Raw genomic sequence first — 22,744 nt, forward strand, 5'->3', positions numbered from 1 at the left:
CATGCTGTGGATTTTGACAATCCCAGAGATCCAATGATTTCCTTGCATATTAGGTATCCAGGAACAGTCAGGATGAGCTTCACATTTTTGTTCATGGTGACCTGCTAAAAATTAAATGTACCTTGTTTTATGTTGCTCAGGCTCCTTTGTTCAAAATAGTACATCTGCACATTGCAATAAGTGGACAATTCTTCCACTGTAGGATATGAAATTGTTTTCTGGTACTGAAATATTTTTTCTATCAAGTGGTCCGAATGATATAGTTTTCTCACTGAAATATTAAATTGGTAATAGTAATGATAAGAAATCATTTAAATTTTATTTTTCTTTATATAGAGTTACAATGCCATCTAATCAACATACCGTAAACATACAGCTCAATTAAACTTAATTTAATTCTGGTATGGGAACTGCGGGAAGCCATACTGTCTGTTTGGCAAATTCTTGGACTTGTAATACACAACAATAAATTTATTAACTACTGACACTTTCTTAACCTTAACATTGGGGTAGATCTGGCGGTGGAGGTATTACTGACTGTGAAAGGCCAACTCCATTTTCTACCAGAAGTGCCATGCCCAAACCCCAATTCTGATGTGAGTCTATGTGGCAATGGATGAACCAAATTCCTGTATTTGTAGTAGTGAAAGAAAACCATGGAATAGGTTAATATGTGATTCTGATACAAACTGCAGAAGCAAATTTTTACAGTAGTATAATACTTTACCTGGATTGTCAGCCACAAAACGAATAGCCACCCATCCTCCAGGAGGTGTTCCAATGGTGTTTCTCACTGGTGGGTCTACAAGGTTGAACTTGAGTGGATCAGTTGCTGGGTTGAAGTTGCCGAAACCTGAACCGACTACAAAGAAGTGGAATCCATGAACATGCATAGGGTGTTCTTCAGTGGTCACTATGCTCGTGTCTTGCAGAACAATTTGCACCCTTGAGCCATACTTCACCTTGTAGAGCTTAGTTCCCCGAGATGGCGTCCATAGCCCCCTTGGTACATTCCCAGTATAATCAAATTGTAAAGGGGGAATAGGGGGAAAGTCTGTGGTGAAGACACCAGGTATTCCTTCGTAGTATGCTTGCATTAAGGAGGTGGTTTTTGGGAGTACAAATGATATATTGTTCATGCTGGCTGTGAAGCGGGTTCCATTTGGTCCTTGACACCGGGGACTATTAGGATCCGTGCAATTGATTAACCCCAACCCCACTATGAAATAGAGATTCACATCAACTTTCGTAAAGACTTTAACCCCGGCGAGGCCCCTGATCCTAGCAGTAAATGCAGTTGAAGTGGCAGTGTCATTGAAGGCAGGCAAAGTTGGCAAGACTGGTCTTGGTCTGTTTTGGTTACGGCGTCTAGTTGATCTGTATTCTAGGATTGCTGTGGTGGTGGTATTGTCAAATGGAGCATTCACAGCAGATTCATAGGCACGTGCTGCCATGTAGTAGTGACCTTGGGGTTGATCAGCAGTGACGAGGACATTGAATGTCTGACCAGGTCCTATCATTAGGACTGTGGTTCTGAAGGGCTTGGTATATGTTGCATCTGTACCAACAACAGTCATGCTGTGGTTGGCAATGGAGAAGAAAAGTTCTTGATTGAGTGTACTGCTGATGATTCTCAACATAATTGACTCCCCAGCTTCTACTGGAACACGCACCGTTCCTGCATTGTATGTACGTTACATCAATGACTCAGGAACTTCTCTCAAAATAGATCTGCTTTTAAGGTAGTTAAAAATTTAGCGCTTCACCTTATTCACTATGCTTTCCTTTTTAAGACTTTATTATAATGAAAATATACTTTAAAGGTTCAGAAAATCTGCCATTTGAAAATAAGTTATCAATCATTTTAATATCCTTTTCAACCATTAAGCAATGCAGGCACACACTGAGTAATAATTTCATACCTTGGCTTGAGCATCTGTAAAGATCACCAGGTTGCCCATTAATGGTATATGCAACAGATGGGTGTGGAGGTAATCCTGCAAAGTCTGCCTGCCTTTGGAGAAGCACAATATCCGAATCAAACCATTCCCCTGTGGCATCATCACAGTAAAACTGTCATGACACTAAATGAGAAGCTCATTGGCATTTTAAATGTTCTGCTGTGAGGTAAAGTTTGTTCACAATGGAAGGAGATTCATTATTCAAGGGAATTGGGCAGAATAAAGAATTGAAAGATAGTTTTAGAGATGTACCGAGAAGGAGAGGAAATTCTTGCTTTGGCATAGAGAAGGGATAGGGAGAACCCAATCTGGGATAGATGATGAAAGCTCCATAAACCGTGGCTCTCAGGAAGCTAGTGTGAGCATGCCACCATAGTGTCCCTTCCTGATCTCTGATTCTAAATCGGTATGTGTAACTTCCCCCTGGTTGGATGGGACACTGAGTGACATAACTCGGACCATCTGCCCATGGATTTCGCAGCATCCTTAACCCATGCCTGATGCACATAACCCATGATCACTTTATGAGGAAGATAAATTTTATGCATCAGTAGCACAGTAAATTGGTACATGCACCAAGTATGTATCAATAGCATAGTATATTGACTGATGGACCAACTATGTATTATTAGGCAGAAAAAAAAATGTATTATAAGATTAGCGTGGGGAAAATTTCTGACTGAAGAGTATGATATTTAAGCATGAATTCCATGTGAAAGTGAAAGAAAGATGATGCTATTTACCAGTGGATGGAGATGTTGTACTGTGCTGCATTTACTACTTTGATTATCATAAAATCCCCGTTTCTAGCCTCTACTGTTGGCCCTGGGAACTGCCCATTGACAGTGATTATGTTTTGGGTTTTGCACAGCCTCCTCACTGACCTAGCTTGAACCTATTTCACTCAAATTATTAATGGAATGATAATTACTAACGGCCTCTAACCATATTGAAGAAATGTAGTCTATGATACAATTGAAGCAGCACTTACAACAAATTCATGGAAATGTATCTCTGTAGCTGAAGCAAGGGAAGCAATGAGAGCAAGCAGGGCTAGTAAGAACCAAGAACAACATGACTTACCAGGGAGGTGGAAAGTCTTCATTGTTCTGGTTTTGTTTGATGGTGTTTCTTTGGCTGAGGGGGATTTGTTTTAAAATGTCGCAATTTCTAGACTTATAAATAGGGAAAGGCCTGAAAAGAGAAATACTTCAGTTGAGTCATTTTATTTTAGTCAACAAGGTACTTAATATTCCATAATTAGTCTAACAAAGTAGAGGACATACATGGTGCACAGAGCAATCAACTGTAGAATAAATGCTGGGTTGTGTTATTTAGATGTAAAGAGATCCACAAGAGTAGAAATACATCTTGAGTTAATAAATCTGTTTTCTGGAATTTCTTGTTAAGATACTAGCAATCTTCTGAGTATGGCCATAAAACTATGTTGAGGAAAATGATAATAAAAATAGAATAATTATACCCGATCGAACCAATATGAAGAGAGAAAGGACATTTTCAATATTTGGTTTGCACTGCTACAGAATTATCCTTTTTAATCTCAATAATTAAGTGTTTAGGAGCAAGCATAATAGAAAATTATAATTTTCTTGTAACTGTCTTCATTCATATTGCTTTTAAGCTAGAGAAGGTTAATGATTTTCAATTTCCATCCCCACCTATTTCCATTCCCTAATTACTGACCGAAGCATTATTCATTTGGGCGAAACCATGGAGTTACAAATAAGTAGAGTCAGTTATTTACTCTTTTTTTGTGGGTGTGGGGAGGCATTAATATTGATCTCCAAGGAAGCAGAAGTTGATTTTGTACTTTGTAGCATTGCAATTTTCAAAGAGTATGAAGGTATTTTGAAATAAAGGAAAAGTTGCAAGTTTACAACATGATGAATGGGTCTATTATACTGTAAAAGCAGTGTGGTAAAACATGATTTTTCTAGTAAAATGATAACTTGCTAGATCAAATTCATCGAAGAAAACCACTGCCTAAGACTTTTCTTCGTACACCTTCCTATCTATCTTTTTTGTATAAAGTCTAATTTATCATTTTCGATTTGGATTATTTGGATTCAAAAATCTTTCCAACTCTATAATTTGAAATATAATTTTGCATAATAGAGTTTGGAATGCAAATTTTGTATTACAGATTATAGGAACATATTATTATTCTCACGTAGCAATTGATTAAGATTAATTGAAAATTATAAAATCGCGCTAGGAGTTTATCGAATAAGATACAAAACTCACTACATTTTCTTAGTTTCAATAAAATTTAATTCATAAAAATTTGTAAAGAAAAAATAATGTGGTGACGATTGAGTTTTTCTACATATAAATAAACCTGAGAGTCTCCATTTTCTTTACTCTGACAGTGACACGTGGTAATAACTTAAGGTAGGGAAAAAAAAGCTAAGAAGAAAGACAAACAACAGTGCAATTAAGTTTAGGTTGAATTTTGATTTTGTTGGGTGGTTATGAAGAATACTGTTTCTTTTGTACGGTTTAAGTGTACACGGTACTTGTTTTAACATAAACAAAAGTAGCAGTGATGAGAAGTGGTCTTTGCCATTTGGTGTGGTTGATTCCAACATAGAAGTAGCAAGTGTCTCTATCATCTTATGCCACAATTTAAACAAGTGATATTTATGAGCTATGGAAACTCTTTTTAAATTGCGTGTTTATGTTGGACATATATATCGGATACGACACTCGTAAAATACTTATAAGACATTTATTGATTAAATGTCTAATTTAAAAAATATTTATTGAATTCATGATAATTTTAGTATGATTCTAACACAATTTTAAAAAAGAAAAATACATTAATTTTCTAAAATTTCAAAATTATTATATAAATTTTTAGTTTATTTATAAAAATAAGAAACATAAATATTTATTATCAATTTAAATAATTTATAATTATATAATATATAGATATATGTTCCGTGTCTTATATTCTAGAGATTATACGTCTCAAAGAATCTGTATATCTATATCGTATGAATGTGTTCTATAGATTCATACCACTTTTGGGTAATTTGAAACTGCCACTAACACCTTCACTCCTTCAAACACACTTCCGCCATTTTCTCCTCTCAACAACATTTTTTATTAGAACTACCAACTTTCTAGTTCTGAAATAGATTAACTCAAAACAGTTTTTATTATAATCTCTGCTAATAAAAAACACTGATAATATCACTAATTTTAATAACTTTTAAACGCTGTATTGATATGCATTTTCACTCTTTTCTTCAAGCAGAAAAGTTTTGTTCGACCATCAATCAATAGAGGCACTAATTAGTTTGCTAGCACGTGTATTTCACATATCATTTTTCAAAATGATGTAGGGATAAATATAATTTCCATGTTTCCAATGTAAATGGTGTATGTAATGTTATTAAAATAAGTAATAAACAAAATATATACCCACAACAATCTAAATGGGTTCAGACTCTCAATACTATCATACCATTTTTTTAATAGTAATTTTGAAAATTATATTAATAATAATTTTTAATTCATTAACTATGTAATTTTTGTTACACCGTCAATGTACACAAGTTAAATTCATTATTATATTATTTTTTTCTATTTTTTTTATTTAAATATGTTTATAATCCTTTAAATTTGAATTAGATTGGTTTTAAGTCTCTATAAATTAAAAAATATTTTATATTTTACACAGATATCTTAGTGAGAATGCATACAAAGAAAAATAAATTTACTAAAAAATTATTAAATAAAAATTAATTTTAAAAACAAAATAATTAGTGATTATATTGACTAAATTAGATACTATTTTTAATACTAAACAAATTATTGATATCTAAATAATTTCTATTATTAATAAATATATTTCTTTTAAATTAATATTAATTAGCTATTAATTTTAACTAATAGTTAAAATTTTATTAATTAATTAGAAATTATTTTAAAAATTATTTACCAATAATAAAATCTACTTTAAAGATCAATAATTTTTATTCTTTAAAATAATATTTAATTTAATCAATATAACAACTAATTATTTTTTTATCTTTAAAATTAATTTATATTTAATAATTTTTTTCGTGTTTTATGATAACAACGAAAAGATCAAATTAGATTAACATATAAACAACTTGTAATTATTAATTTTTTAATTAAAATCTTTAATGATATCTTGGACAGAAAAATAAAAATAGAAATTTTCTTTAAATCAAAAAATTAATTTTAAATTTGGAAAATAAAAAAAAATATCTATCCAAAATTTCGGAGACTAAAACATGTTACACAATTATTATTTTTATTGAATGCTAACATTGTTTCTAATTTCAAATGTATCAAACTGGTTTGGTTGGAGGAAGCATAATTGGATAGGTTGGAAGCATGGTACGTTGAAAGGTGCCCTGTGTCCATCAACAGTGCTTTTTTGTCAGTCTCTGACTTTCAAAATCATGGCAAATAAAGGATATATAGTTAAACGTTGAATATAAAATTAGATGACCAATAAAAAGCCTTCAAATCTATAAGCCATTTACTTCTAAGAGGTACAAACCAATAAAAACTTTGAAACTAAGCAGCATCCCAAATCAAACTTGCATCATAAAAGGCATTCAGTGACATTACCATTTTTAGTTTTGAACTATAATAGACTCTACACAAAAATATTATGCCTCTTACGAAAGCATCCTAAAACCATCGTGGACAACGCCAATTTTTCCACATAATTTATATTCTAAGCATTTGAAATTTATAAACAAAAAACAGAAGTTGTAACCATAGAGGAAGAATTTCTAGTATTTATTTCATTTGTGCGTGCGATGCACAGATCTTAATACCTATGTATTTGCCATATCGATTAACAAGTGTCTGCTTGAATTTAGGTTAAATGAACTCAACAAAACTTTGAAAAGGAAAACGTAATTTGTTATAGTTTTTAATTCAAATAGGTTTTATTTGTAACTTGATGTAAAAAGAAAGTGTGAAACATGTGGTTTAATTTTTTGAACTTATACACACCCTAAATATTACCTAAAATGATTGATTTAATGTAATTGCCAATGGAAAATGGTATATGCACAAAGTCCCATACAAGTCGTTGGTCACGTCCATTGCAACATTTTCTTAAGGCAACTACTTCCTGCACCAGATAAATGCACCAATTTCAGTATAAAAAGATGAAAATATCCTTAAATAAATAGGTTATACATGACGGATATTTTTTTCTGTGGAATTTTATGTATTATGGATTTTTTTATGTGAAATGAAATTTTGAATTTCTGGAATGAAGGACATTTTCGGAATAAAAAAATTCTGTTGGGTGCATGTTAAAAATGATTGGGTGTAGGAAGAAGTTAAATGGTTTCTTTCAATTGGATCTACCGAGAAACTAAGGATCTGTGAAGGTAAAATTTGTTTCGTCAGGTTTTTTAAGGAGTAAAAATGTTTTTATCTTTTAAAATTGAGATAATAAATGAAAGACAAAAGTTTAACTACAACAAGCCAACATGATATATTTACAGACATGTTTAGCTTTTCCTAAATATTTTATTTATCATACGAGTATTTTATACATCTAACAATATATTTATCTTTTCCTAAAATATCATTAGTTATAGAATTAACGAAAAAACTTAAATACAGGAAGAGATTTTTCAAGAGAACTAAAATAGGGTACTGATAAAGTCTGGTACAACTGACAGATAGCTGTTTACAAGCAAACTGAAATTTAATTATTGATCACATGCACAGAAAATATCCTATTAAAAAAAGTCAAGCCTGCTTTAATAATCTGTATACTTCCATAAAGAACCATTTCTCAACTCTTCAAAATGTGAATTCCATTTCATTGATATTATTAAATAAATAAATAAATTCTAAGATTAAGAAAATTTATAAATAAAGATTGTGTCAAGCTTTGCCCTGATATGCTTAAATAAAAATATTTAAATTCCACATTCACACTCTTGGCCAGTTATAGAATTAATGAAAATATCAAAATTAAATAAATTTAGAGTGGAATATAAATGAAATAAAAGGTAAAGTGAAATACAAATAAAAATGTAATATTTTTTACTCTTGAGAATGATGGAAATATCATCATCAGAATATTTTAAAATTTTACTTTCATTAAAAAAATTAAAACCAATGATACACTGCCAAAATTTCTGCTCAGACTACATTTCTGAAAAAATCCGGCGACAGCTCAAAAAGGGGGTGGGTGGTGTGATTTTAATGTACACTCCAGAAAATTTTACAGGAAAAGGAGCAACAAAAACTAGAGCGAACAAAAACTAACCACAAAACCATGACGACTGTTCCATAGAAGCTTCCTATAAGGCATATTCTGTAGATGAGCCACTGAAACTAACAGCAGGACAGAAGCACATTTTCTCAACCCCTGGCAATGAAGATGTGTGTTTTGAAATTGATAAGCCGTTTGTGAAGCTGAAATAAAGCTCAGGCCAGTAGATAATGGACGATTCTTCATAGTTGTGCGATCTGCTGTTTCATAGACTGTAAGAACTTCATTTTTGAGTCACAGATTGCTGAAAATTCCATCAGCGTATTAAGCTTCCCAGACATCATTTTCCTGGCAACATCAGCAGGACTCCAAGACTTGAGAGGTGGGGAGATGTGATCACCAAATTCGGCGTCGTTGACGGAGGAAATAAATGTTTCTAACGTGCGAAAGACCTTCCCCGGTCCATCATTATTAAGCCCGTCTTTGTTAAGAAGATGAAAAATGTTTTCCAAATTCTCATCTTCAGGTTTTGTCATCCATTCACAAATCCATTTCATAACGTCCTCTAACACATGTGATAAATGCACCACAGAGTCTGTTATTGCATGAACCAGATTCGAGCCAGACTGATAAACTGATCCACTTTTCTTTTTCTTTTTACCAGATGGAAAACATGATCTCAGACAAGATTGGATTACAAGTCCATGCCACGCCAAAGGTTCTGTAACTAACTGTATCAGAAGTTCAATGCCACTCCAAGGAGAGCAGAGCTGAGGCCCTATGGACCTAATCTTCTCTAAAGTATATTTTTCCAGCAAAGAATCTAAGATATTCCAAATTCGAGGCCTACATCCATTTCCATCTGGATTCACAAATTCATCAGAACTCAAGCTCCAAGCATTTAAAAATACCGTGAAATTCAACCAGTCAATCAAGTTGGAGTCAGAAACCTGCCAACGTTTTTTGAAGTGATGGATCAAATTCCAAGTACCACCCATATAAGATAAGATATTTCAAGCAGAATAAATAACTTGAACACGGCCTAAACAGTTGCACAACTCTTTAAGAAAATGCCTCACACAGCAAGCACCATAATAAACTGCACATTCATTTTAAGTACAGCTCATTTTTTCTGTACCACAACCTCTAGTTTACAGGCATCATTTTCTGTATTATTGATATAAAAAATGTCTTTCCATTCTGAAATATCTTTATATCATGGTACAGTTAGTCAATTCAGCTCCTGATAGGAAAAAAAATCATGTAGCTTTTGTATTAAAAAATACTTGAACAGTAGCAACAAACATACCACAGGAGATCTTTCTTCATTAGCGAAACCCATGACCACTTGTATTGCTTCAGAGAGAGATAAGTTCAAAAATTGTGCATAGCGCTCCAGCAACAATTTTAGCTCCGTTGTGATGTCTGGGGTAAAAGAACCATTGATCTCCGCATGCTCCTTGATTGCTACTGAAGCACTTTGTATTGAAAGATAGATCATCCGAGGAAGTAGGGATTTCTTTTCAATGACTCTCTTTAAACTTGCTTCCTTGTCTTTGAGCTACATCAATTGACAAACCATGCAATAAAGGGCGGGAGTGTGTGAGAAAAAAGACCCACATATAGATAGTTCAGTTTTTACTGAAACTCGAAACATGAAGAACAGGATTGACCTACCAATATTTCTTTCGGATAATAAGAAATCCCTTCAAATGGCCCTGAAACAGAAGACAACCATCCACTATGCATATTATAGCAATCAACTAACACATATACAATGGAGAACAATACAACATTATAATGTGATGTTCAAACCATGATATTTGGAACTGCATTTAGTCAGTTATACGCCACACAGAAAAAACATTTGGGCCCTACTAGCTATAGTGATTGCCATATCATGTAAGTTTCCAATTTATTTGGATATTTACAAGCCCACACATTCATCCATCCAAACAAGACCAAACCCATTCCATAAGTCTGCCCATCACTCTAAATTGACTATTTACTCAAGGAAACCAAGTTTAGAAACAACTTAATATCAAGTTAAATTTTATTTGTAATGAATACAACAACATACCCGGCAAGAAGTATTGCATAAGCTTTTCTTCAAGAAAAGACATCAAATTGATATTCGATAACTTTGCACATACTTTACAGATTCATATTTGCTATATATATTGGTACCAGAAGTTGCAAGAATACAACAACCTAAGCTAGAAATATGATTGAAAAACTAACCTAAAAGGTAATTTTTCTCTGAAGTTGGTGTCCACCAGGGCCGTGACTGCAAGTCCTCATTGAAGGTCAAAGACTTTGACCCTACCTCCTCAGACAGCTCAAGGAAGTAAATACCACATCCCAAGTCTTGAAGGACAGCCTGAGAAAATCTGAACTGGTTAACCCTACATCTCAAATTTATTAAGAGTGGTGATTAAATATACTACATCTCAAGCATGAATCACCTCTTCTTCTTCAATGTTATTGGCACTTTGCTTTAGTTGTAAAATGGATGCTTCAACTCGAGCCACTAAATACTGACTAGAGCGTTGCAACCTATCTTTAAACTGGACAAATTCAATAACCTGGAATATAACATTGCATCAATTTGATCAACTCCATGACATTGTTCTTTCAACATTACATCAGAACTGACATGAACAGAAAATTATCATGCAATGAGTACATCTTTATTTTACATTAACATGAGCAGAACCATGTTAGCAAAACCCTGTTGTGCTTCATATTAATTTTTACTTTGGGTGGGGGGCACTAGAGGGAGATCGATGATCTTCTCATATTTGAATACTTCAAGTAAGCATAGATAATCAAACCAGTTATGCGTGATGGGTTCTTAAAAAAGAAAATCAGCTTGCAATTGCAACTTTATGCATCCATGTGCTCCAAGTAATTCAACTCAAAAAGGAAAGTCTCTAGAAAATATAAGCATCCAGTATACATACTTTTGAGTAATTTCTATGTCGATATGCAAGAAACGTTAAATCTGCAGATTCTCTGAAGTGGTCATCCATAAACTTCAGGTAATCTTTTAGCAGATAGCTTAACTCGGTCCAAAGAGGAGATACCAGCATCTGAGGCAACATGTGGTGCAAAATACTTTCCATCAAGATATTTTTGACATCCAGGGACTTGTACCTGAAGAGACGAAAAATATGTTTTATTAGGATAATGGCAAGAAATTAGTCATAGGAGCAGAAATATATATACATAAACCAATCAGCATGACAGCCATTTTATGAAATAATGTAAAATTACAGAATTGAAATACCATACCATTCATGTGCCACTGATAGAGCACCACAGTGGCTATACAAATGCAACAGCAAGATCTTGTATTGTGACACATATCTGATTAAAGACAAGGAGGAGTAAGAAACTGAGAAAGTCAACAATGCACTGTATCATTACCAATGGCAACATTCATTGGTTCACAAGTCAAAAGCTAACATGTATCTATAGCTAACCTTGGAGTGATAAACTCAATCATTCTAATACAAGAAATAATATAAATGGGAAAGATCTAGTTCAGGAAAAAAAGTTCTAAAGCAAAAATCATAGTAATACTAACTTGAAAATTGAGACAAATCCTAGAAATCTTGATATTAAATTGTAAATGATAAGCTGAATTATAAATTTTTTTCACACATCATATAGTTACAATTTCACTTTCCCAAATGTGATACTTCACAATATTATTATTACTGTATTATTGAGCATGGATAAAAAACTAGTATAATAACATATAAAGGCACAAAAATGAACTGTTCAGATATAGCCCAAGAACACAACTCCATTGAAGTGTTTTCTCAAGTTAATACATTTTTCATGGGATTCCAAGATATAAGGCAAACAATCATCCCGACCTTCGTATTGCCAAACCGAATTCCAAAACCATAACTGCCTCAAACAAATAACCAACGTTCTTGGTACGCCAGAATAACTATACAAAAAAATAGCAGAAGAGGTGAATAATAGTCAGACAATTGTATAAATATTTGAAATGTTAAAAATCAGCTGATGTATATTTCTAAACCATGACAATGAGTAGCAATGTTACATTATAGCACACTAGAATCCTACAATTCAAAAGCAAACTGAAGAATTTAAATTGAGAAAATAAATAATTTAGTGCTTTAAATTCTGTTACCATACTTGGTTACATTATTTTTTAGAGAAAAAAAAATCTAGAGATGAATAGAAGACTCAGGTTTAGAATGAATACAACATGGGAAACTCCTAAAAAGTTAAAACCAAGTTCTATGTTAAATTGAGCATGTAAGCCCATATTAGTACTAAAGCCATAATTGGATTCTTTTAAAACAACAAATATCAGTAAAGAAAATTAGTAAGTTACAACTTACAAGAGCAGAGGATAAAATATCAAGTTACAACTTGATACCAAATTGGCAAATCATTTCTGATATAAGAACTTGATACATCAAATAAGAAATAGTTGGTCAATCTTTCTGCTTATTCTACATTGACAACAACAACCTTGACACCTAACATAAAAATCTCTTTGTATGTCTCCCTTCCCCTCCGGTACTCCCAGCCCCCACCCAAAAAAACTAGGAAAATATGAAGATTCATAAGTCAACAAAAAGAATTAAAACCATAATAAGAATAGAATACCTTCACTTTTCTTTCAGTGTGCATTACAAAAAATAAATTTAATAAAACATACCTGGACCAAAATGCTGCTTGTCATTGAAAGCAGCTCTTCACCATGTGTTCCCTCCTGTGGATCCAAATCTTTTGAAAGTGGAAGGTTTGTGCAATACATTTCAAACATTTGAACACAAGAGGCCTCAAGATCTGAGACAAGTTTAGAAGAGGTTGCATCCATTACATTACACACTTAAAATATGAAGGACAGACTATGAACTCAAATCTGGAGAACATTGTTTCCACTGACAGAACAAAAAAGAAAGAAAACAACATTGGAATAAAATAATTAGGAAGGAGTCATTATGATAGTGGGAGAAAATAATGCACAACATGGAGATCAATTTCAACAAATAGTACGCTTTTAATCAAAAGATATGTACAAGCTTGGAAGTGAATTAAACCAACTAGACAATGAGTCTGCTCTGCATGGGCAGGAGAAGCAAACATGAAAGAAGGCCTGCACTTTAAAAATGCAAAAGAAAAATAAAAAGGAGAGTGCAGCATATTCTGACACTTGAAACACAAAAGGAAGTTTGACAAAGTTTATAATACTACTGATAATAAATAAATTTTATATATCTTAAAGATATACTAAAACTGTTAGGTGTATCAAACAATAATTTCTCCAGTTCATTCAAATAATCCTTTGGGCTAGAGGATCAAATACATGCTCACTCATTAAAGCATGACAGACAAAAGGATTAAATTGCTAACATTTGATTATAATAGAGGATCTAACACTGAAAGACAACTTCCCTAAAAGCTTAATTTGTAAGGTGAGAATGCAGACATGGTTTATATCTCTAACAGGACAATGAGAAGATTTTAAAAAATTAACGCATTTAAGTTACTATACAACACCCACCCTTTGCACAAGATGTGGACATGTTCCCTAGCAATAATTGTTTAACTTTGAAAAAGCTTATAGACAGCCCAAGAGCCTTGATTGGTGGAGCTGACAAAGTGTCCCGAGCTTTCATCAACTTCTCCAAAAGTTCTGTCCTCAGATCAGCAGTGAGCACTTCAACAAACATTTCAACATCGGAAATAAAGCAGCCCAAGTGACCAAACCTACGAAAAATTAAGCAGAGTTCTTACACGGAAAAATTGTAAAAGTTTCACTTTTACAAGCATAACTTTAAATGTAAAAGGGACAACATTACTAAAAAATAATAATTAATGCAGAGCTAGTTAAACCTAAAACTGAAAATCACATGTTAAAACCTATTAGAAAGAAGGAAATGGCACAGAATTGAAACATATCTTTAAACAGAATAAAAGTAATGCAGACAAAAAGAAACCAAAAACAGAGTTTCCACACTTCACAATTATTAAACAAACTAAATTCCATTGATTTTTTCCCCAGTATAGACAATATCAAATGTCATTCCTGGAAAGCACTTTAGATGCATGATATTCAAGAAGAAAATTAAGAAATCATAGGAATGATAACTTATGCACCATTAGGTACCTGCAAAAGTATTGCACAATGCCATCCATTACATTTTCGTCATTTCTTCTCCCACGCATATGCTTTCTTCGCTCAATTTCTATAGTTGCCAGGTATGGACACCTTATCAAGTTATTAACAGTATCTGCCAGCAACTTCTGTACACATGCTGATGCAATTGATATTTGACTGTCAAACTGCATTCATATAGTAGTTTGTAATTATTCAAAAATCAAATTCCACAAAAATAATCAATGGCCCCTCTATGCATAAATTATTTTCATAAATAAAGACCACCACAGACTAAACATTCACCTCTTCCTCTGTCAAGTGTGAGACTTCGCAATTGACAAACTTTGGGGGGTGAACTGGATCATCAAAAGCCTCATCACACCAAATACTGTCATCTTCTAACAAACAGCCTAGGAAATGAAGGAAACCCTCCCAGTCATCAGGGCTGCCAAATGATGAAACAACATCAATGAAAGAAAAAAAATGGGGAACAAAAAGTAAAAGACATGCAGAAAGGAACCCATGAATGACTTTATTTCAGGAAACACAATTTAAAATCACTTCATAACTACATTGGCAAGTCAGCTAGATCTTAGAGTACAACATAACATATCATGCTTGATAAACATTAATAAGGAAACAAGAATAAAGAACAATTGAAAGCCAAACGAACAGTTTACAATTTCTGTGCTACAATTGGAAATTAATATCTTGGAAATAGAAAACAAAATAGTAATCAAGTGTGCTTCACTGCCAGTGACATAATACAGTTTACAATTTCTGTGCTAGAATTGGAAATTAATATCACGGAAATAGAAAAAAAAATAGTAATCAAGTGTGCTTCACTGCCAGTGACATAATAAGAGTTCATATCGTGGACAGCAGTCAAGCTTTGGGACTTCTGTAGCCTATATGCCATAGGCATTAAGCAATTCAGACCCCACCTTCCTACTACTAGTCCATAAGTTTACCACTAAAGACCTGACTGACAATAAACATTAAACTATATAAAAGTAGATGATAACCAAAAAGAAAAAGAAGCTAGAATAGATATAATAGTTAAAAGCTTATTCCAAATTCAATTTTTAGCATACTTTACATACATTGTGTCAATGACTTGATACAACCAATACCACTTTTATCCATTAACAACAACTACCACCAGTGAACAATGTGGTTTTTTATTTTTTGTATAAACAATAAGGGCAAAACCCAGGCATACCATAGCTCTAGAATTTTGTGAAAGATATCAGCCGCTGCAGTGTAGTCACATCCCTGAGCCAGAAGTCTCCCCTGTCAACTTAAAGTCAAAGTATAGAAGTTGATAAGAGAAATCAAGTAAGAAAAAAAAATAGTTCTGATTTCTGTTGATTTTTTTCTATTTTATAAATGATAATATTGGAATTGAAAGGGAAAAAAAAAAACGTAAAGCAGGATAAGATAAAACAATACTGAAAAGTAAAATTGAAGTCAGAAAACAGTTTTTCATTCCTCTGCAGGTCAAACAGGGAAAAATTGAAAGAAAAAAATGGAAATTAAATTCTATAAAATATATGTCTAATTAGAGAGAAACTTCTTTAAATTTACAGAAAAATGTATTTCACATAAAATTATATAACAATAAAAAACTAGACTAATTATAAGCACACGCCTATTTCAAAAAAAAAATCTTTGGAAGTGTACCAAATTGGAACACTTCATGGAAAAAGAAGGGATATTTTACAGCATTAAAAGCTTTTTCATTAGCGCAATCTATTTTTACGGGGAATTCTACAAGCTTTTTCTGTAACAAATACAAACTTTAGAATAATTTCATGTGACTGAGACCACATAAAGCCATCAAAACAAATACAAACCTAGCACAAAGCAAGTTAAATTTCCCTTTGGCTTGATTCAATTAATTTAACTTTCAATACAGTTAAAAGGGTACAAAAGACTGATTCTTATGGTGTGTTTTCCACTGCAGCATACTCCTATATTATTATGTCCATTGGAAGTTAATGCTTCTTCTAAGGCCAAACATTCCATGGGGACAAAACTACCTAATAGGATTAATTCTGACATTTATCAGTTTTGTAGATTTAGCAAAGCTCTGACTCCTCATATACGTCTGATGAGTTTCACAATTGAGACCCATATATATTTTTTCCTAGAATCCTTGAAAATGACGCACTCTCAATTTTAAAACCAAGTTTGAATCTAAAAATGAACTTCTGTACTGATTTTAATTTCTGAATAGACATTTGAAAAAGAGTTTGCCTTGAAGCGGGTCAGTTTCCAAATATTAAATCATGATAATACCAAACAGAATGGAACATTATTGAACATACTAATTTGCACTATTATTACTTTCCACTACATCAAACCAAAGAGGAGCAACATACATGTACCAATATCCCCTTAATTTAACTGGATGACCATTTATACTCAACAAATAATATATGAATTCAGAACATAAACCCTAAACAGAAATTCGAAAGCACAAAGAGAACTATTGAGATTACCTGCATCCGTAGCTTATCAACTTCAATCATCAACAGTGATCCCAAGTTCCCAGACAGAATTTCCATGGCATCTCCAAACTTACCTTGCCGTTCCAATATAGAAATGTAGATCATAAGAGCTGTAACCAATTTCAAAAATTTAAAACACGTACACATGATATACTTGATGACACAAGGAAGACTAATGGTTGATCATAATAGATAAGAAAGAATGAAGGTAGGGCATTCCTCTTCAAGAAAGGGTTTATAGTGACTTTTTCATCTTTCTTCATAACACTAATTAGTGTTCAATTCAAGATTCTACTATTTCTTGGAATTTTCACTTTTTACTACTTAAATGATAAGGAATCCTTTGAGTTGGAGTCCATTTTGAGTCTTGACTTTGTTATTATCTTGTCCAGATAAAAAGAAAGTGGTCTCTTGAGCCTTCTATGGTTTCATAGTGAAAATCATTCATCCAGAAAGTGGGAAGTCTAAAGCTCCCTCTTGATAAACCTATTTCAAAGTCTACAGCTCCTCTAAGGTCAAGCTTTATTTGAACAGTTCCCCATAATAGAATTATTAATACCATAAAGAATTCAGAGAAACTGAGAGAAAAAGGAAAATTAAGTCTTACTAAAATGTAAAATTGAATAAACTACACAAGAGAGCTAACAACACAGTTATATATACATAGGAATAGCTTGAGCTACATGCTAGATCTAAGACCAACTAACTCTAACTGCCTTAACAGAACAACAACTGGCAAACCCAACTGACTCCAACAGTCATAACAGAATCATAGTTGGCTAACAAACTCCGACAGAATAACTTGGGCTACAAGATAGACCTAACTCCAGCTGTAAACACAGAATGACAACATGGATAACCCAGCTAAGTCCAACTGTTATATGACAGTTGGCTAACTAACTCTGACTAATTGCTGACTCAGCAATCTAAAGTATACTCTGTTAATACACAAACCCCTGTGTTACAATGTTGTTTCATTGAATTGTCAGGAGTGTCACGGGCTGCTGATCTGTATGTTAAAAAAGCCAAACATTTCTTGCGAAGTGCAGTATTAGCTTATGCTACGAGTTAGAGCATTTGGTTGGAATGAGCAACTTTGGGTTAAGACAAGGTGTTTGGCTTCTACTTTATGTAAAGTTGGTGGTTTAGTTATAGAGGTTTCACTCAAAGATATGTGTACATGCTGGGTATCTTTGCTAAATTGATGATTTTATCTCTTTTGTTTGTATTTTCATTCCTTAAGAGGATATCTTATTCTCAATTTTGTGTTCTCTTCTCCTTTAATCTAGATGAATTAATTTTTATCAAAATAACTAATAGCATTAGAAGATAAGAAAAAAAATAAGATCACCTTCTGGGTCATGTAAGCTATGTGAAGCAACATGTTTCTTAAGTAAGCCTTCAGCTAAAAATAAAAGCTTGTTTTCTCCACCGCCACAAAGTACCTATGAATAGCCAAGTTCCCATAAAATAAGTAAATAAAATGTTTTCTAAGCGAATAAATATCAAGCCCAACAACATGAATAATTTAATATATCTGAAAGAAAAGTAGAAACAATGATACATTAATGAACTATTGTTTTTGAAAATTTCATAAGGAACCTAGATGCATAAGGCACAACATGTTTTAAAGCCAAGTTACAAACAAGTAGCACAATGGCAATTAGAATTTTTCCTTAATGTTATCCAACAAATATTGATATCATCAACTACAAGTTCCCTACTCAAAACCATCTTATTGCAACATAGTAAATCTAATGTATGAAATTGATGGTTATTGTTTCAAATATCTTTAGTCGGATATTATTTGCAATCCAGGAAATGTAATATGACAAAGTTCATAACTGAATCACAATTACAACTCTGTATGACAGATATGCTTATACAGTCTCATCATGAATGAGACCAGAACTTGAACCTGAAACCACAGATCAACTGTTGAGCTACTGCAATCAGCAGCAATATTGATCTGCAGTCTGGTGACAGACATCCCTTCATATCAACACAAGCTTTGTGTAAAACATCTTAAAACTAGATTGCAAAGGAGTTATGTAAAAATGTCTGATGCAAATTAGAAATTTTATGCACTACATAACTTTTTTTCCCTGGACTTTGCATGTTACTTGAAGAATTACGTACTAGCAAATGAGCAGCAAAGAAACAAAAGAATACTGTCTTTTTAAGCACATACTTAATCACAACTACTATGAAAAAGAAAAAGAAAAAAGGAAAAAAATCAACAGTTAATTAAACCTAGGTCCATTCTTAAAAGAACAACAGAAATGAAAAAAAAAACTAGAATATAGGCCAGCACAAACTGTAAAGAAACCAACTAATTACTAATGTACTGGCAGTGATCATGACATTCTAAATATACTTTCCTTTCTTATTTATCCGTCATATACATTTCACTTTCTGGTCATGTTTATTCCATCTAAACTGATAGTGCATTGAAATAAACTCTTTTAAAGATACTGCAAAAGATAATTTGTTTAAAAGTGAACTGGGGAGAACCTGTAATTGGATGCTACAAACTGCCCAAAGAAGAAATCTTTCTTCTCCAACAAGCTTGTACATTTTGATAGCTGTCTGCCAATTAGACAATAGCAAATCGTAAGTTGTAAAAACAAATAAAATATAAAACATAAATAGACATTCACACATACAAATACAAACCTGTTGTTGCTTCACAAACGAATACTCTCGAACATAGCAGTTAAACAGCCCCATCATTAGTTCCAAGTTACCCGGAAATTTACTACAGGCATGTTCATAACACTCAGTGGCCAAGTCCACTGCTCAAACACAAACTCGAGTCAACCAACACACACATAACCAATGTATCAAAAACCATGTTTATTTGTTAGGTTTAAATATGTTCTAGGTCCATGTAATTTATCCACTTTTTCATTTCCATTTTTTTCAATAATCCCTGTAGTGTCTTTTTTGCATTATTCATCGTTGTTACTTAGTTGTTGTCAAAAATTACTTTAGAGACCACAATTTCTATTTTATTCCCGCTAATAAAGCTAGTACTTATTACTTAAGTCCCTGACTTTTTAGGCATCTGATTTAACACAGCTAAGCAACGGCATGGAAAAAGCCACAAATTCGAACATTACAGGGATTATTAAAACACAATTTTAAAAGGAATAAAATCAAAATGTAGGCAGATTGCAAGCATTAAGAGAAAATTTAAGTCTATTTGTTACGAAGAATCAAAATTAGTAAGTTCAACGAACAAAACAATATCTCGAAGCTCTGGCCAGTTCAATCTCTACTTTCAATTTTAAAACATTGTACGCAACATAAACATTAATTATAGCACAAATAAGCAAGAGAAACAAATAAAAGACACTAACAGTGATCCAATCGCTGAAACACAATCTGAAGCGTGCTGAGAGTGAGATCGTCCATCAGCATAGAATCGTTCGCGTAGAGAAGCTCCTTGGCGTTGACCGCAACGGAGAAGGCCTCGTCAAGCTTCCCCATCCGTTCCACCACGAGCGCTTTGAGAGACTGATTGGAAAAGCAGGAGCACGAAGACAACGTGAGTTGGAAAACAACGAAGAATGAATGCCGTGAAGGTGATGATGATTAGGGTTCTTACGAGAGTGTAGGGGGAATTAGGGTACTTAGCGAGGAGCGCGGTGACGTGCTTGAGAGCGTTCTTAAACTGGCGAGAATCAATTGCGTCCCATATTGGACGAACCTTGCGCTCTGGAATGCCGCCGGCTATGCTGAACTTGGATGCCATTGGAATGAATTGAAGGTTCCAGAGGTGAGTGTGAGTGATGGTTTCCGCTTCGTCGAATCGTCACGAACAACGCAGAGAGAAAGGGAAGATTAGTTGTGCACCGAAGAGCAAAACCTAACCAAGACACGAAAAACTGAAACTGAAACTACAAGCAAACTGAAACTACTAGCTTATGGGCTTGGATTAGGATAGCCAAGGTTCTTAAGAGAACTGGAAGTGGACTTCACTACTATACTAAAGATAACAACATATTACTATAACATTTTTATATAAATAGTTTTTTAATATCATCGCTTAATATTTTATTTCTTTTTCTACGTTTCATTCTCTCTTCTTCTTCTTTTTTATCTCCTCTTCTAAATAATTATCAAATCTTATTCTAAATAATTATCAAATCTTATACTAAATAATTAATTGTTATAGGGTTATTTAAGAGCGAGAGTGGATAACTTTTGTTTTTAATTTTATTAAAAAAAATAAGTTGGACAACTTTTTCCCATTTGGTGCAATGCAGCAAAATTGGATAATTTGTTTATATTTGTTGTAATGAGGAAAAAAAAAATTTATCAAAAAAGTAATTAGACACTTAATAAAGAAATGCACGTGTATTAGTGTAATTATAATTTTTTTTACATGGTTTTATTTTTTAAAAATATATGTTAATCTTACTATATTTTGCGTTATTTGACTCATTATATTCTAATTTGAAATCGGCCGATGGAGCCCAATTTGACTCGTTACTACTAAACACCCCCCTCCCCCCAAATCACAAAATACTCCAAACTATGTCATTGCCTCTCTTTTTTTTGGACTAACTTTGCTAGAAATTCAAGTGTGTGGTTAGAAAAAGAAAATTATTTGAGCTAATTTTAGGATTTATTTTTAAAAAAGTAATGGGTATAGTTAGAAAAAATGGAGTTGTTTTTAGAAACTTTCGTCAATTTGTAATTATGGATTGGAAAATAGATTGAGTTGTTTTTTTGGGTGTTTCTCCCTGCACCCCATCATTCTCGGAAAAGATCATTTGCTCCTTTTAAAAATATTTCTGGATTACTCTTTCTAGAATATTTCTCGCACGTACTTTTCATAACATATTTTATGAATTTGGATTTATCATTTTGAAAATTAAAAAAAATTGTGTTCTGGAAAGAATATTCTAAAGTGATTTTTTTTCTTCCAAATTTTATATTCTGAAAACACACTTTGCTTATGAAACTCCTATCATGAAAACACTTTTTCTTACAGAACTCTTATTCTGAAATCACCCAAAACTATCAAGGATAATTATGGTATTTCAAAAAATGTACGAGTGCAGGAAGAAAAATGTAGGGGTACAGAAAGAAATACCCTTGTTTTCTTGTTCTTTTAAAACTGCATTGAAAAACTTAAATTATGATTTGAAATAGTTTGAAACACCAAATATAAAATAAATTACTCATAAGTTGACTTAAAAAGTAATTTAAATATGCTATAATCATTATAACATTATTTTCTTAAAATCATTTTAGGATAACTATGTTTTTAAAAGATATCAGTTGAACAAATATAAAATAAAACAATAAATTAATGTAAAATTTAAAATAATACGTTAAATAACTAAAAATGTTACCTACGGATAAAATTTTTATTTAAAAAATAACTAAAAATATTATTAATATTTATAATATTAATATTAATAATATTAATATTAATAATATTATTATTATTAATATTTATAATACTTATAATATTAATAATATTAAAAAATTGTTACATACGGAAAAAATATGTAACTTATCTCAAATTTAATTAAAAATAACTATAAATATTTGGAAAATAATTGTGATTAATAATAATAAAAATAGGCATAAATAATAATTGTAAATAATAATGGGAAATAATAATGTGTTGCAAGGGAGTTGGTTGTCGAAGCAACGCCTCGTGAAGGCTCGAGTAGCATGATTCCTTAATTGAGCAAGTTACATGGGGGTCAGCCAAAGTTCGATGAGAAGTTAGAGTACATTCGTGCTCAACAGTAGAGTCATGGAACACCAACAATTCATGAGGTTGTTCGAGTGAGAACGAAATCCCTCACTGGATTTTATATGTGAGTTATATGTTGAAGTTAATCCCCCA

The 22,744-nt window shown here is 32.6% G+C and overlaps 2 protein-coding genes across 2 annotated transcripts; both read right to left on the bottom strand.

Annotated features, from left to right (window-relative positions):
* Positions 1 to 297: 297 nt before the first annotated feature.
* On the bottom strand, positions 298 to 3,198 carry LOC137831527 (laccase-3). The gene is made up of 6 exons (XM_068639241.1): positions 2,953 to 3,198; positions 2,705 to 2,856; positions 2,214 to 2,458; positions 1,923 to 2,051; positions 728 to 1,678; positions 298 to 629 (listed from the first exon to the last, which is right to left on the bottom strand). The coding sequence occupies exons 1-6, from the start codon at positions 3,064 to 3,066 to the stop codon at positions 499 to 501; spliced, it is 1,722 nt and encodes a 573-aa protein (XP_068495342.1). The 5' UTR covers positions 3,067 to 3,198; the 3' UTR covers positions 298 to 498.
* Positions 3,199 to 8,063: 4,865 nt separating this feature from the next.
* Positions 8,064 to 20,874, bottom strand: LOC137831526 (N-terminal acetyltransferase B complex auxiliary subunit NAA25). The gene is made up of 19 exons (XM_068639240.1): positions 20,483 to 20,874; positions 20,235 to 20,391; positions 19,549 to 19,667; positions 19,387 to 19,461; positions 18,224 to 18,317; positions 16,864 to 16,982; positions 15,582 to 15,652; positions 14,663 to 14,804; positions 14,369 to 14,544; positions 13,763 to 13,968; positions 12,914 to 13,044; positions 12,093 to 12,169; positions 11,503 to 11,577; positions 11,172 to 11,364; positions 10,674 to 10,793; positions 10,450 to 10,588; positions 9,886 to 9,926; positions 9,518 to 9,769; positions 8,064 to 9,158 (listed from the first exon to the last, which is right to left on the bottom strand). The coding sequence occupies exons 1-19, from the start codon at positions 20,627 to 20,629 to the stop codon at positions 8,451 to 8,453; spliced, it is 3,042 nt and encodes a 1,013-aa protein (XP_068495341.1). The 5' UTR covers positions 20,630 to 20,874; the 3' UTR covers positions 8,064 to 8,450.
* Positions 20,875 to 22,744: the final 1,870 nt, after the last annotated feature.

The sequence above is a fragment of the Phaseolus vulgaris genome, chromosome 6 (assembly GCF_000499845.2).
Source record: "Phaseolus vulgaris cultivar G19833 chromosome 6, P. vulgaris v2.0, whole genome shotgun sequence".
NCBI classification, from domain to species: domain Eukaryota; kingdom Viridiplantae; phylum Streptophyta; class Magnoliopsida; order Fabales; family Fabaceae; genus Phaseolus; species Phaseolus vulgaris.